Raw genomic sequence first — 14,304 nt, 5'->3', positions numbered from 1 at the left:
AGGGCCAGCATTGGGCTAGGAGAGGCTGACACAGTCCAGATTGGGCAGATGCTGGGTTGCAGAGCAGTTTTATGCTGAGGAACTACTGGAAGGATTTTCCGGGGTTTCAGCCAGGAGATTTCTCTCAAACTGTGAGGTATATCTGCTAAGGAAATTCTCTGTTGGGTAGGCCAGTTTCGGCACCCAGATTGTACTCTGATATTGCTTAATAAGAAAACCCTCGGATAGCTGCACCGGTTTTCCCACATTGGGTTTTTCCGGGGACATTAGTCCAAAAATAATGGTGTGATGTGGTGTGTTTGTTCTTGTTTCTTTTAGTTGTTGATCTGTAATATGTTGAGCATGCACTGGTGTTTATTTTCAGTATTTACTTTGTAAATAACTTGTTAAAGAAAAATAACAAGTAGGTAGGAATAAATCAAAAAAAGTGCATGAAGGGTTTCTAACTAGTAAACTTAGAAACTTCAACATTCCGTCGTATACGAATTTTGGTTGTTACACTTGGTTATATCTTATGACCTCATGTTTGAGCTGGAGTGTGGTGACTTGATCCTGCAGATGTTCCAATGCTTCTTCAACATTAGGAAACACCATCCTAACGCAGTCATAACACACATGCAGTCCATTTTGTCCTCATGTATGGGAGGCCATGATACCATTTGCAGGAGGTTGCACTCGAGGTTGTTGGCCATGTGGAGGGAGGAGCAATTGGTTTCACCTGCTGCTTATGAACTAGCCAAAAGGTTAGTTGAGCATAACATTGTGTGAAAATTCAAGAGGAACGCCTACTGCATCAAACGGATGTTACTTCTCCTACTTGTTAATCCGTACAAGTTATTTACTGTGTGCTGTGACAAATATTGAAGTAAATACTACAACAACCTTCACTTGATTAAATTATAAGCAGAAACAAGATACTGAGCAAGAAAGAAGATACAACACAATGACACTTGTTTTTGGACAAATGTCTCTGGAAAAACCCAATGCGGGAAACTGATGCAACATCTCTAAGGGTTTTATATTATTAAGGAGTAGTTTTTTAGTACAACTCTGGATTCCCTCCCGACAATCCAGTTACAAAGAAATACAACTGGCAGAGAAGAATTTTGAGACTACCTCACTCTACTCGAGAAATCTTGGCTGTTTCGACAGCTGAATCAACTGTCCCCTGCCCCTGCGCAGTAACTGCGTGGGCCTACGTGGAGCTCTCTGAGGCTCTGCGTCAACTCAATTGGGAAACGTCTTGCCTTTTGGAGCAGTTTCCAGCCCTCCCAGCTCAGAAATGTTGGCTCCTTTGCAAAACTCAGACTTCTGCATGGGTGATTGAGCTGCCTCTGCGTGGGTGATTGAGCTGCCTCTGGTGAGCCCTTCTAGCTCAGCGTCGAGCTCTACTTGGGCCCTTTTGGCTCAACGTCAACCCCTCTGGTGTCTCTCCACCTCTCTCTCCTACGTATCTTGGGCTCTAGAGAAGATACTCCAATCCAACTATCCCTGCCCCTCAACTGCAAGAAATCTACTCGATCAGAATTTCCTCTTGAGAACTTCTCACTTCAGAAATTTGATCTCTTGATCTCTCGGTGTGTTTTCCAAATGACCCTCAAGCCCCTTCTTATATCTTTCTGTTGGACAACCAACAACCTAGATTAACTCCTAATCAAAGGCTCAGATCGTTTTGGCTTGATCTCCGTCTTCTTCTAGAAGTTACACCCACAATTAGATTAATACCCATTAATATTTTAATTTTCCTAAGTTTAGACTTAGGAACTCCATTAAAAATATTAATTATTTTAATATAATCGTCTCTGGGTGGAATTTCCTAAATCACTTTCCGGGTTCTTTGGAATACATGTGCCCAAGCCTCCCTGCAAAATTTGAGGCCTAGAGCACATCCGATGCTACCCCAAATCAACACTCCCTCTTAGCGAGGAATGTGCTCTAGCAATATACTACTGCTACATACTGCTTTGACTCTGAAGCATCATCCTCTGCGCTGTTGATGTCTGACATGATGTCCACCAACTACTGTGCTGCTGCTGTAATTGTACTGTTGCCTCTGACACTTCCACTGCCAATACTATATCTGTACTACAACTCCCTCTCAAGTGCTGCATCTGCTATGCTGCTAGCACTGCGACTACTAACATTGCATCTGTTTTGCAACTCAGTTGCTGAGAGAAGCAACTGAAAAACACCCAAAATTACTGAACTAACTATGTTCAGTATTATACAACGTGAATGCTTAAATTGACTGCTGCTAGTCTCTGCGCTGACCCCCTGAATCTACTGCGCTGCTGTTGACCTTTGCTTTGTGCCATCTGCACTACTGCCAACTCTACTCTGCACTGTTCAGTCTCTGGCGCTCCTAGCCACTGCAATTATCTCCTCGATACTCCTCGATACCATCCGACACTAATCCATCCTGCTACTTCTGATCTGGGCTCCCGTAGCAAGGAAATGATCTAAGAGGTGGACTCCTCAAGGATCCTGCCCATTTGTAGCTCTTTCAAACTACAACTCCAAATCAGCCCACCTCCCTCCTGGAGGTATCTCGGCTGTCATGGCGAACTCGTCCTCTTCGATCTTCGCGGGCGCAGCCTTCGGATCGTGTTTCTCATCCTTGTCCTTCTTCTTGAGAGGACACTGTGTTGCGTAGTGACCCATCTCACCGCACCTGAAACACTTGATCTTTGAGACGTGCTTCTTACATCTCCGCTGCTCCTACTGTCCCTTCGATGTAAGGGTTGCATTCTCCTCTTCCTCCTTAGGCTTCGACCCACTGTTGCTGCTGCTTCCGTCAAGTTTGACCTTGACTAAGTCTCTCCTCAGCTCTTGTTTTAGAGCTACCCACATCTCATCCGAACTCGGCAATGCTGCTCTGTTCAAGATACTCTGGACAAAGACTTGCCACTCATTTGAGACAAATTTGAGGGCTAGCCTAACCAACTCTGAATCCTGAGGTGTATGCCTTGCAGCAGACAACTCATCAGGGGTTTCCTTCAACTTTGTGAGGAATGGATCCACTCGCTCCCACTTCTACATCTGAGCAGATCTCAGCTTCTGCTCCAAGTACATCTTCTGTTGCTCGGAAGATCCTTAACATAACGTGGCCAAGGCATCCCACATCTCCTTAGCAATCCCTCTGCTAGCAACGTGACACACCACGTGATCCTTGACTCCATCTAGGATCATCCTCTTGGCCTTCGCCATCTTTGGTCTGTACTTCTTCAACGGATTTGCATCCGTAGGGACAACCACCACACTGTCGACATATGTCTTAAGGGCATGCTCATCTAGAAGGAATGACATTCTAGCCTTCCAGATGACATAGGTGGATGCTCCGTCCAACTTGTTCTGATCCCTCAAGCCACTGGTTACCATATCTGCCAAAAATGTCGAAAATCTCATCTCTGCTTCTCATTGCTGCTGCCCAACCAATGAGAAAATGGACTTCTTGGAGGGAAGTCTGCTGAGGAAAAGTTCCCTCAAGGTGCTTCTCCTCTTTCTTCTGACGATCTTCTGCCCAACAACTACCTGTAGAAAAATCTGCGTCCCACCAGCGCTCCTCAGCACTGCTCCCTCTGCCCCGACAAAAATTCGAATTGGGAGTCCTTCTTCTCTGTCGACTCACTCAGAGAGAGACTGCCTCGAAAATCAGCCCTCTGATTAGGAATTGCGCAAACCCTCTTGGGTTTCGAACTGCTGCCTCCTGCAACTTTTTCGAACTCCCTCTTCTGCTCAGCGCTGGATCTACTGGCTTTGCTCTTCTTGTTTCACCTACAGCTCTTATACCATGTGAAATTTCCACAAGAGGAACCCGTACTGCAACAAACTGATGTTACTTCTCCCACTTGTTAATCCATACAAGTTATTTACTGTGTGCTACGACAAATATTGAAGTAAATACTACGACAACCTTCACTTAATTAAATTATAAGTGGAAACAAGATACTAAGCAAGAAAGAAAATACAACATAATGACACCGTTGTTTTTGGACAAATGTCCCCGGAAAAACCCAATGCGAGAAAACTGGTGCAACAACTCTGAGGGTTTTATATTATTAAGCAGTAGTTTCTGAATATAACTCTGGATGCCTTCCCGATAATCCAGTTATAGAGAAATACAACTGGCAGAGAAGAATTGTGAAATTACCTCACTCTACCTAGCAAATCCTTGTTGTTTCGATAGCTGAATCAACTTTCCTCGGCTACAACTACGTTGCCCCTGCGCAGTAATTGCGTGGGCCTGCGTGGAGCTCTCTGAGGCTTTGCGTCAGCTCAACTGGGAAACGTCTTGCCTTCTAGAGCAATTTCCAGCCCTCCCAGCTTAGAAATGTCAGCGCCTCTGCAAAACTCAGACTTCTGCGTGGGTGACTGAGTTGCCTCTGCGTGAGCCCTTCTGGCTCAGCGTCAACCCCTCTGGTGTCTCTCTGCCTCTCTCTGTTGCATATCCTGGGCTCTGGAGAAGATACTCCAACCCAACTATCCCTGCCCCTCAACTGCAAGAAATCTACTCGATCAGAATTTCCTCCTAAGAACTTCTCACTTCAGAAATTTGATCTCTTGATCTCTCGGTGTGTTTTCCAAATGACCCTCAAACCCCTTCTTATATTTTTTTGTTGGACAACCAACGACCTAGATTAAATCCTAATCAAAGGCTCAAATCATTTTGGCTTGATCTCCGTCTTCTTCTAGAAGTTACACCCACAATTAGATTAATACCCATTAATATTTTAATTTTCCTAAGTTTAGACTAGGAACTCCATTAAAAATATTAATTATTTTAATATAATCGTCTCTGAGTGGAATTTTCCAAAACGTTTTCTAGGTTCTTTGGAATACATGTGCCCAAGCCTCCCTGCAAAATTTGAGGCCTAGAGGCTAAGCACATTCGATGCTAACCCAAATTAACACATTGGACTGTTCAGGAGACGGTTGACCCAGGAGGAGTTGCAGTGGATTTATGGTGACCAACCATGTAGCAAGAATGAGCTGAGGAGGAAGGGTCTTTGCTTCATCTGCAAGGAACCTTGGGGACCTGACCACTCATGCTTGAGAGATGCAGAGGAGATGGTAGAGGTAGAGTAGGAGGATATTCCTTCTGTCTTTCAAGATGAGGACTCTTCTTTGGATGAGTCCATGGGGTCATACGAGGATGCCTCTGGGGAGCATGAGCAGTCATGTGGAGTTGTTGACAACAGGCCAGATCTATATTCCAGTGTGTATGGTGAGCAGTCAGTGGACCCTATGGGAGACATTCGGGATGATGAGTCACCAGTGATGATTCAGCATGAGAAACATATGGTGGAGCATGAGTTAGTTGAGGAGGATGATATGCACAATATGCATGATGAGCCCATGATGGAGGAGGATGAGCAACCATCCTTAGGGCCATCCATTGATGAGGAGCAAGCAAATGTACAGACAGCTAGTAGAGTGGCAGTATGTGCAGAGACATGTCCTCAGGAGGTGTGAGGGTTTGATAGGATAGTTTTGCATGAGGTTGGTAGATTGGAGGATCATGGAGTTTTCAGTCAGACGAGGGAGGATCTGTTGGAGATGGTGGTGCATCCATCTTTGGGCCTACCCATTGATGGGGTGCAGATAGGTGTAGTGGCAGCCAATAGAGCTGCAGTATTTCCAGGATGTAGCCCTCTCCAGGAGTACATAGACAGGGCTTGTAGCACATCTTGCCCACTTTTTCCTATTATAAAGAGAGTGGAATGTTTCCTTAGACAGATCTTGTTGATTGACTAGGCAGAGCATCTTGAATTGAGCAGGGACCCATATCAGCATAGTAGACTTGTTCCTTATACAGGTGTCCTATTAGAGTAGCGAGAGATCATGAGTTGGTATCCTATTGATGGTGTGATATTCTTAGTCAGGGGCGTAGTAGAGCGGGGACCCTTAGACATGTCAGATACTGGATGCCCTAGTTGGCAGTGGGATATAGGTCGACATCTCTTCAACATTCCATCCCGACAGCAGGAGAGTGGGATTAGCATTGGATTGAGTCAGGGGTTGGACTGGAGAGAGGTGATGAGTTGGTACGCGGTTGGTGGAGCAACATTCACAGTCATAGCTATAACACCACAGGAGCCATGGAGCATTGATACTTGTTCTTGGTGGCATTGGGATTCAGGAGGATTTGTTGATGACAGTCAGAGGTTGGTCTAGGATCCGGGCATTGAGGGGCCCGTTCATGATGGGTTGACACAGAGGCATAGCGTCACCTAGTGGTTTGTATGGGATCCGGGCATTGGGTCTCAGTTATATTGGGCCACCAGCTTGGTCCACAGGTTTAGATTGCTTGACGGCAAGCAATCTTAGGGCGGGAGGACTTGTGATGTTCCTTTTTCTGGTGTTCCTTATGGCATGGTTATGATGGACTTCTAGGGTTGGAGGCAGACAGGTCACAGGTGCAGGTTTACTTCATCAGCGGGCCCCAAGGCTTTTGGAGATGTTTTATGGGGTCTGGAGGAGTTCACTTGCCATCCTCCATCATCAGGATTGATTTCGCACAACTCGCTCCTCGTTCCATTGCATTACTATAATTCCCGTAAAACAGGGTTATTATTGTGCATAACTCATTTAATTATGCTTACGGTGGCTTTTCGAGAGGAATACTCGATGGAAAACCTTAGTGTAATAGCTCGTTGGAACTAGAATGAGAAGATCTACAGGAGGGGATGGTTAGCAGGGATTTTCAGTGGCCTAAGGAGGCGTGATGGCCGATTTACCCTTTTCCCACATTAAAAATAATATTTTAATTGAAACAAAAGAGGGAAATGAGCTCAATGATTAAAATAATAATAAAATAGGAGTTTCTAGAGGGGTCCATCAGATTTATAAAAAGGAGGAGGCCATTGGGAGGACATCTTGGATATGATATTTCTTCTTGTATGAGAGGTTGGAAACTTGGTTCTCTACTTCATTGTTAGCCCCAAGACAGAAACCCTCAAGTGATTTAGTGAGATTGGGTGAGTACCCATCTCCCCTTGGTGAATTCATCTAGAATTCACAGGAGAGCTTAGCAGTGGTAGTTCGGTTCAGTTTTGATGGGCCCATGTGGCATTGGAGAAGATCGTTGAGGCCAATTCTATCTCAGAGATATCAGCTATTTTGTTATTTCAACAATTAAAACCCCAGTTTATATATTATAATAAAAGCTGAGATTATTTCTGCTCATTGTATGATTGAATTGCATGCATTCTCTTGTTCTATTTTACATGGCAATCTTCTGTAAATTGAATGGTAATTTTATGGAGAAATTTTGGTTGAATTAGTTTTCTGCAAAATCTGCAAAAATATCCGGAAAGGGATATTACAAAGCAGCCTTGTTGTAGCAAACTTATGAAGAGTCTTGATTGAAAGTAGCCTATTGGAATTTGTTTGAAGCTGATCTGAAGTCTGGAAGATAAGATTTTTAAGCATCATTTCAAGCAGGAAAATTTGAAGTATTAGTGAAGGAGCTTTAACTTTGAAGATATCTTTGGAGCATATTGTATATTATATTGAGCATCTAGGGTATTTGGAAGTTGGAGCATTGGAGAAACTTGTAAGGAGACATGATGCATCATTGAAGGCCTTCATGGAGTAACATTGGAAAAATTTGTTTGGGTATCATGAAGAGTCTTGGATACACCTTCTGCAATTGATAAAGTTGTCATTAATGAGCTAAGCGTATTGGAGATTGATTGAAGACATTGTCAAGTCTTGTTGTAGAAGATTTTGGGAAGCTTTGAAGAGCCATTAAACCTATTTTGAAGAAGCTGAAGTAGATTGAGAGGGTTGGATTCCTAGAGGATAGGAGTCCTCAAGAAGACCAGGTTGGAGCCTGAACTCGCTGAGAGGGTTGCAACCATCAAGAAGACCAAGTTGGTGCTTGGCAAAAGTACAAGTTTGAGCCTGGTGGATTGAAGATTGGTGTCTTCAGCTAGGGTTGGATCCCTACAATTCTTATTTGTTGATTTGGTTTTTGGATTGGTGTCCTTAGGGTTGGAGCCCTAGAACAAATTGTTGTACAAGTTGGAGCTTGTGATTTGTTGTAAAGAGGATTGGAGTCCTCACTAATTTCTTATTAATAAAATTATTTATAATGTTATTGTTCATTTTGTGTTTTATCTAAGTGATCTTAACAAGTAAAGTAACAATTGTAAAAGAAATACTGATTCACCTCCCCTCTCAGTATTTCCAACACTCTTCAGTTTGAGAATGATGTTGTATTGGTTGTACAATTATGAATACCTCCCTAGTTAAGAGGGAGTGTTGGAAATGTAACTAGTTTCGGTCTTCATAATTATTGTTGTTCTCATTTCAATATGTATCTTATGTAACAAACAAAAGAAGAAAATAAAAAGTTATTATTTTAAAGCACGAGTTTCATGCTCATTATTGATGGTCTTCTAGGTAAAACCATGTTCTTCATGCTTCTAGGGTTTTTTAGGTCATAGGATTTATTGTCACGAGTCAAAAAAGTCAACATCATGTTTATAAAACCCTTTCAGGCAAAATGTAATTAGAAAAGACAATTATTTTTGAGTCTAGAAAGTTCGGGAAACTCCAAAAGTACAAGTAGGCCCTGACAACTTCAAGTCGGCCTAAAGGAGGGAATTCGACCCCTTGGAAAGGCTATATAAAGGAGCAGTTTGACCTCATTTGGAACTCACCATTCACAAGTTCGATCTCAAGAAGGAAGTTTGATCTGTAGCTAGGAAGCAAGAAAATAAGATAGCGAAGATATAAAAGAAAGAAGGAAGGACGAAAATCTTTTTTTTGAGCTCTATCTCTCTCACATGTGCGAAGGATTAAGGTTTCTACAGCTTCCAAGAAGGCTGAAATTGCAATTTCGAGTTGCAGAATCAAGTAGTTGGGAGAGCAAGATATTTTGTTTTGACTTCGTTGACCTTGGAAGGAACTACCTTGATTAAGGAAGACCTCTTGAAGGGCTAACTTAGGGTTTCTGCAGCAGCGACAGGGCCGAAGTTGCAGGTTGAAGTAGCTGTATTGAAGTTGGGAGGTTGAAGTTGCAGTTTGAAGTTATTTGGTGGTAGATCAAAGGAAGGACTTGTTGGAAGGGCTGACTTGGTACTTGGAGGACTTTGTATAGGGTTTGGGTCTTTGTTGTATCATTTGAAACAGATTCTATAAGAAGAAAATAGTTTTTTCGGGTTTTCCCCTTGGAGGAGTTTTGCCCTGGCTGAGACCTAGTTTCAGTGTCATCTATTGCTACTGTTTTTTGTTCTTGATATTTGTTTGATTAAAAGATATAAATAAAGAGCTCAAGAAGATTAACAAAGTTCACAAACAAATATAAGGTTAAGGAAAATTGGAATTAATAACTGCCACTTTGCATATTCGAACAATTACATGCTCATGATCATTTGCACTTGCTAAATTCTTTATTTATTTGCTTCAAGTTACATTTAAAGTCATTGAATAGTTGTTGCTCTAATTGATCTACTAATTATCTCCTAGAACTTGTTAGTTTTAGCAAGTTTTCCTTAGAAATCTTCCTTAGGGTCCACCCCCCCGGCTTTAGCTAAGAGAGAGCTTAGACGGAGAGAGTTGGGGTTAGGTAACAACCCCTTCTCTTAAGGATTTTTCCCACATTAACTTAGGTGTGTAGGTGAGGCGGCAACAAGCCATCAATTGCCTATACACATGAGTGTTTATATTTAATATAAAGATCAATAGAGGAGTCCTCGAAACCAAACCTCACCCAAATTCTGTAATAGCCTCCTCAAAAGTGCACTAGAGAGACATAGGTATAGTGCGAGAGAGAGAAAGTGCAAAACCAAGCACAAGTGCTGAAAAACAGAAATACACTAGTGCTTGAATGAGAAAGGTGACAATCACAAAAAAATGCTGAAATTAAATGCCCTTGGTTTATAGCACTTTGTATTTCAAATCAAGATCCCAAGATTAGATAATATAAATGAGAGCTTTACTTGTATATTTCTACACAATTCAAGTGGAGCCTTCCTTTAAGAGGGGGTTATAGGGCCACAAATCAAGGGCACACACCCCAAGAGCATTATTGAGTCTACATATCAAATTTTGTAGATTGGCCTTAACCATACCTAGTAATACACTAACATAATAAAGAATATGGCCTAACCCATAATTACAACTAATAATGACATGTGAGCTGTGGCCATATGTACAGATTACACTAATAACTCCAACAGCTCCCCTTACGCTGAACAGGGGCCACAAAGAGATGCAATTATAGCACTGTTAAAACGAAATCTAGCACCTAGTGCAAAGCCTCACTAGGTGACCTTGACAATGTGAAACACACGGGAGTGTTCCTGTCACCTCAGCAATGACTCCTCTTTTTAGTGAACGAGAGAATCCAACACAAGGGAGGCTTCCCTGGTAGGGTTTAGGGATTAAGTAGGATCTTAAGCTAAGTTCTAAATGTAAATCCATTGGATGAATTTATAACAGATTAAGTCTAATTTTGATTTCCTGAAAGCTTTTCTCATCCATCCTTTTCCCTTGGCAGTTGGTCTGTTGACTGGACATCCTCTCTAAACGTTGAAGGTGTCATTTTCCTGGCATAACTTGCATTGAACAAAGGTTGTTTGTAATGTAGTGTTTGGACCCATTCAAATTCTGGAAATGGGTTTGTTATATTCATCAGGACACAGATTTGAGCATAGGTTATTTCTTATGCTTCAGTGAAAATCTCGAAGGTATTTCCCATATCTTCCAGTTTGTCCATGCACCTGAATTCCGATGGCAGAGAGTTAAGCTGGATTCATACTGGGTACTTTGGAGAAATCTTCATTTAGTGTGTCAAAGCCTTTTGACCAATATCTCAGTTGGAGGCCAGATGAATTGAGGAAATACTGACCTTCCTCGAAAATTCATCTGTCCTCCACATGTTTGAAGATTGCCAAAAAGCAACCCTTTGCAGATAACTTCAAGTCTTTTATTCCTTTGGATTGCCATTTGGGTTGAATCCTTGACCTCAGTGTTTGCTTTCATCGCCATAATCCCAACAACATGCTTGTCAGTGTATTATCTCGCATGCATTTCATATCATGATGAAAGTGAGGCAGAGTGATAAGCAGGCATGTGTTCTTTTATGCTTTCCTCAGGCAGCCATTTCGTGTGCCATTGCTTTTCCACCACAGCTTTTTCTTTCTCATTTTTCCTTTTGAGAATTCCCCTGCTGTATACAGGGCTGCACTCTGATTCTCCAGAACTTTGTAGGAAGGAGGGGGACTCACTGCTTGCTCATCCATGGCCTGACCAGAAAACACAGTGATTACTAAACCCTATTCCTCCAACCCCCTACTAACCTATATGCTTGAACAAGCATCATTGATCAGTGACAATCAAATCAACTAGTAAACACATGTTTCTGCAGGTATTAGACATAATTGCATTGAGGTTTCAGGTGACATACGTTTTAATGTTTTGACCTGACGTTTTGAGTGAAGTCCTTCACCCGTCAACTCAATTTTCAAACTTTCATCAGCCTGACAATAATTACCATATTAATGACTAAGTGATTTACACTAATGGAATGAAATAAAATAATAATATATAATATATATTGACAATGTTATCTTGAAATGCCTTTGTAGCTAATTGTTGTTACCTACACATATGGCCTAGGGTAGGACTTGTCTTAGCTACAAATAACATTATTCTGCTACTTTTGGTGAGGCTTGAATGTATACCGGAATATTTTATTCTCATAACAAAAGTCTTTCGGAAAGGTAGTAATATATTATATTACACAATCTAGCATTTTGTCATGAGAATGTTTTATTAATCACTATGTAATATCAGTTAATGTTTGTTGTATGTGCAGGATACTTATGAAACACTCTTTTTCATTGTGGATCTACATGCGGTATGACATTTTTTTTGCTAGCTGTATTGATTAATTTTATTTGTTTATGGTTTGAAAAATTAGTTAGTGAGCTGGTTCCTCTAAACTCTGAAGCTGACTTATGGAGTCTACACAGGCTTTATGGGCTTAAATTTTAGGACTTACCTGAGTAGAGCTAGACCTGAGTGAGCTAGCTCTACTCTGGTAAGATCCTGGTCCCCAAATAAACTTAAATGGAATGTAGCTGACAATTTTGCTTTATTATTTACTAGGTTAGCATATAAAGGGGCACGATGCTTGTCACAGGAAGTTGGATTTGTATCTCCGTCCTTTAGCTGCTTTTCACCACTAGTAGACATTAATAACATATATCTATCTATGTATCTATCTATCAATTTTGTGTTTGGTTTCTACTTCTCTCATGAAATAACACTACTGCCAGCGGAAGACCATTGGACAGACATCCTCATTAGCATATCACAATGTTAAATTACAAAATCATTGCATTCAAATGTCACTAGGACCTTTTTGCTTCGTTTAGCTATTGCAATTATTAAAACTTCTTGGGAATCAAAGGATTTTTGGTAGTTGACAAATATTGGAATTTGTTGTACAGATTACTTTACCATATGATGCTGAGCAGTTGTCAAAGATGACGAGGGATGCAGCAGCCATATATATAGCTTGTGGAATTGATACCTCAAAGGTTTCTGCTCATTTCGATAACAATCGATTTCTTTTTGAATTTGAATGTGTGCATTGCATATTTTTTGGATAACACAGATCTGGCATAAGAAAAACAGCCATAGAAAAGGTGTTTTACCATTCACAAGATGTTTTGATACCTACAGGCATCGGTTTTTGCACAATCACACGTCTCGGCCCATGCAGAGCTCACATGGTTGCTAAATTGTGTCACACCGATTGGGTGGTTGAATAAAATGATACAATTCAAAGAGAAATCTCGCAAGGCGGTGCGTCTTTATTGTATGGAAGATTTCCTACTGTTTAATAATTTTAAATCTATATGTTCTTACTGTTTTGAATACACACACCAAAATTCACGTTTATGTTTTGACTCACATTATTCTTATTCAGAGTAGTCTAACGAGGCAATATATTTTTCACGGAAAATAATGGAAATTCCGGCAAGATTTTGACAAAATTTGGCTGAAATTTTTAGAAATCCTGGTTACAACTGTCAAGATTCAGGATTTTGGGTTCCTTAGGGGTTCTTGATAGTGCTGAATCCATTTCCACAATAAAAAAAGATTTAAACACTCAAGCAGTCAGATTTTTTGAAAATTTTCTTGCCAGATTCCAGCAAGAAATTTGCTGTCTGGAAAAAATTGTGGCCTTGGTAGACAATGCCATCCTATTCAGCCTTTCCTATATATATATATATATATATCCAATTTTGTCTTTCAGTCAATTTATATCTTCAACTGTGGTTTCTTTGGCTTTTTGTGTATTAGCATGTTGGTTTTTATATTTTCAGAGGGAATGAGTTGTGAGTATAATGATGAATATTTAAATCCAATAAACTTAATAATGCCAGTGAATTAATTGCTCATGTATTGTTGGTGTTGGAAATACCAAGAGGGGGTGAATCAATATTTCTCTTCAATTAGTTAATTTTAACTTCACAGAGCATTAATTGTTATTAACATCAAATAAACATAAAACAATTATAAACACCATTCAACAATGGACTGTTAATTTTTTATAGGGTTACATTGTTCTTTGCTTTGATAGTTGCATTTCTCCATTAACACATTAAGTTCACCCCGTAGCATCATAACATTATTCAGATTTACATCATTATTCATCAGCGTATGCAACTATGTAGAAAGAACAATAACATCATCATCAATGCAGTGGAACATAAAGGAACAATAGAAGAAAAATATGCACACATAGAGACACTTGGATTGGTCAGAGACCAGGGCAAAACGCACTAGGGGGAAATCCTTGCAAATATTATTCTAATAGATTGTCATCAAATGATTCAGCAAAAGAGAGTACAATGATCCATATCTTCACAACAACTAGAATATCCATGAAATGCATCCAAACATCAAAACTCTGATTTAGAGAACAGTAATGTACTTTCATTGCCTGTACCCTGCTGCCGAACAGTGTTGTCATTGAGTGAAATCTTTGGAACACTGAAATCTCATCTTGGAGTCCCAGACACAGGGAGGAGGAGCTGTGCGAGCGACTATGACAGACCTGGTTGCTCTCTGTGAACTGCATGATAGCGACTATGGCAGCTCGGTCGCTGCCATACCATTCTGTGCAAGCGACCGGAGACCAAATTGACCCAGAATCCCAGTCGCTCTCATGAAGACTCTCTGCTAGCGTCCAAGGGTCCCTGGTCGCTCTCATGACCACTCTGTGCCAGCGACCAGGGACCTAATTGCTCACTTCTGTGCCAACGTCCAGGAACCAGAAAA

The 14,304-nt window shown here is 41.0% G+C and overlaps 1 protein-coding gene across 6 annotated transcripts in view; it reads left to right on the top strand.

The window, feature by feature from the left end:
• LOC149197301 (tryptophan--tRNA ligase, chloroplastic/mitochondrial-like) overlaps window positions 1–14,304 on the top strand; it is a 381,325-nt gene that overhangs the window by 156,270 nt on the left and 210,751 nt on the right. For 5 of the 6 annotated variants that reach the window (XM_089405816.1, XM_089405814.1, XM_089405815.1 and 2 more), the window contains exons 4-6: window positions 11,828–11,869; window positions 12,465–12,554; window positions 12,700–12,822. In XM_089405816.1, the coding sequence (XP_089261942.1) occupies window positions 11,828–11,869; window positions 12,465–12,554; window positions 12,700–12,822 (255 nt within the window). The remainder of the gene's footprint in view (window positions 1–11,827; window positions 11,870–12,464; window positions 12,555–12,699; window positions 12,823–14,304) is intronic. The other variant, XM_089405817.1, reaches the window with a different exon arrangement.

Source organism: Pinus tabuliformis, chromosome 2_2 (assembly GCF_031772625.1).
Source record: "Pinus tabuliformis cultivar Carrire ecotype Pingquan chromosome 2_2, CPIR1, whole genome shotgun sequence".
Classification (NCBI taxonomy): Eukaryota; Viridiplantae; Streptophyta; class Pinopsida; order Pinales; family Pinaceae; genus Pinus; species Pinus tabuliformis.
This window is presented reverse-complemented; position numbering and strand designations above follow the sequence as displayed.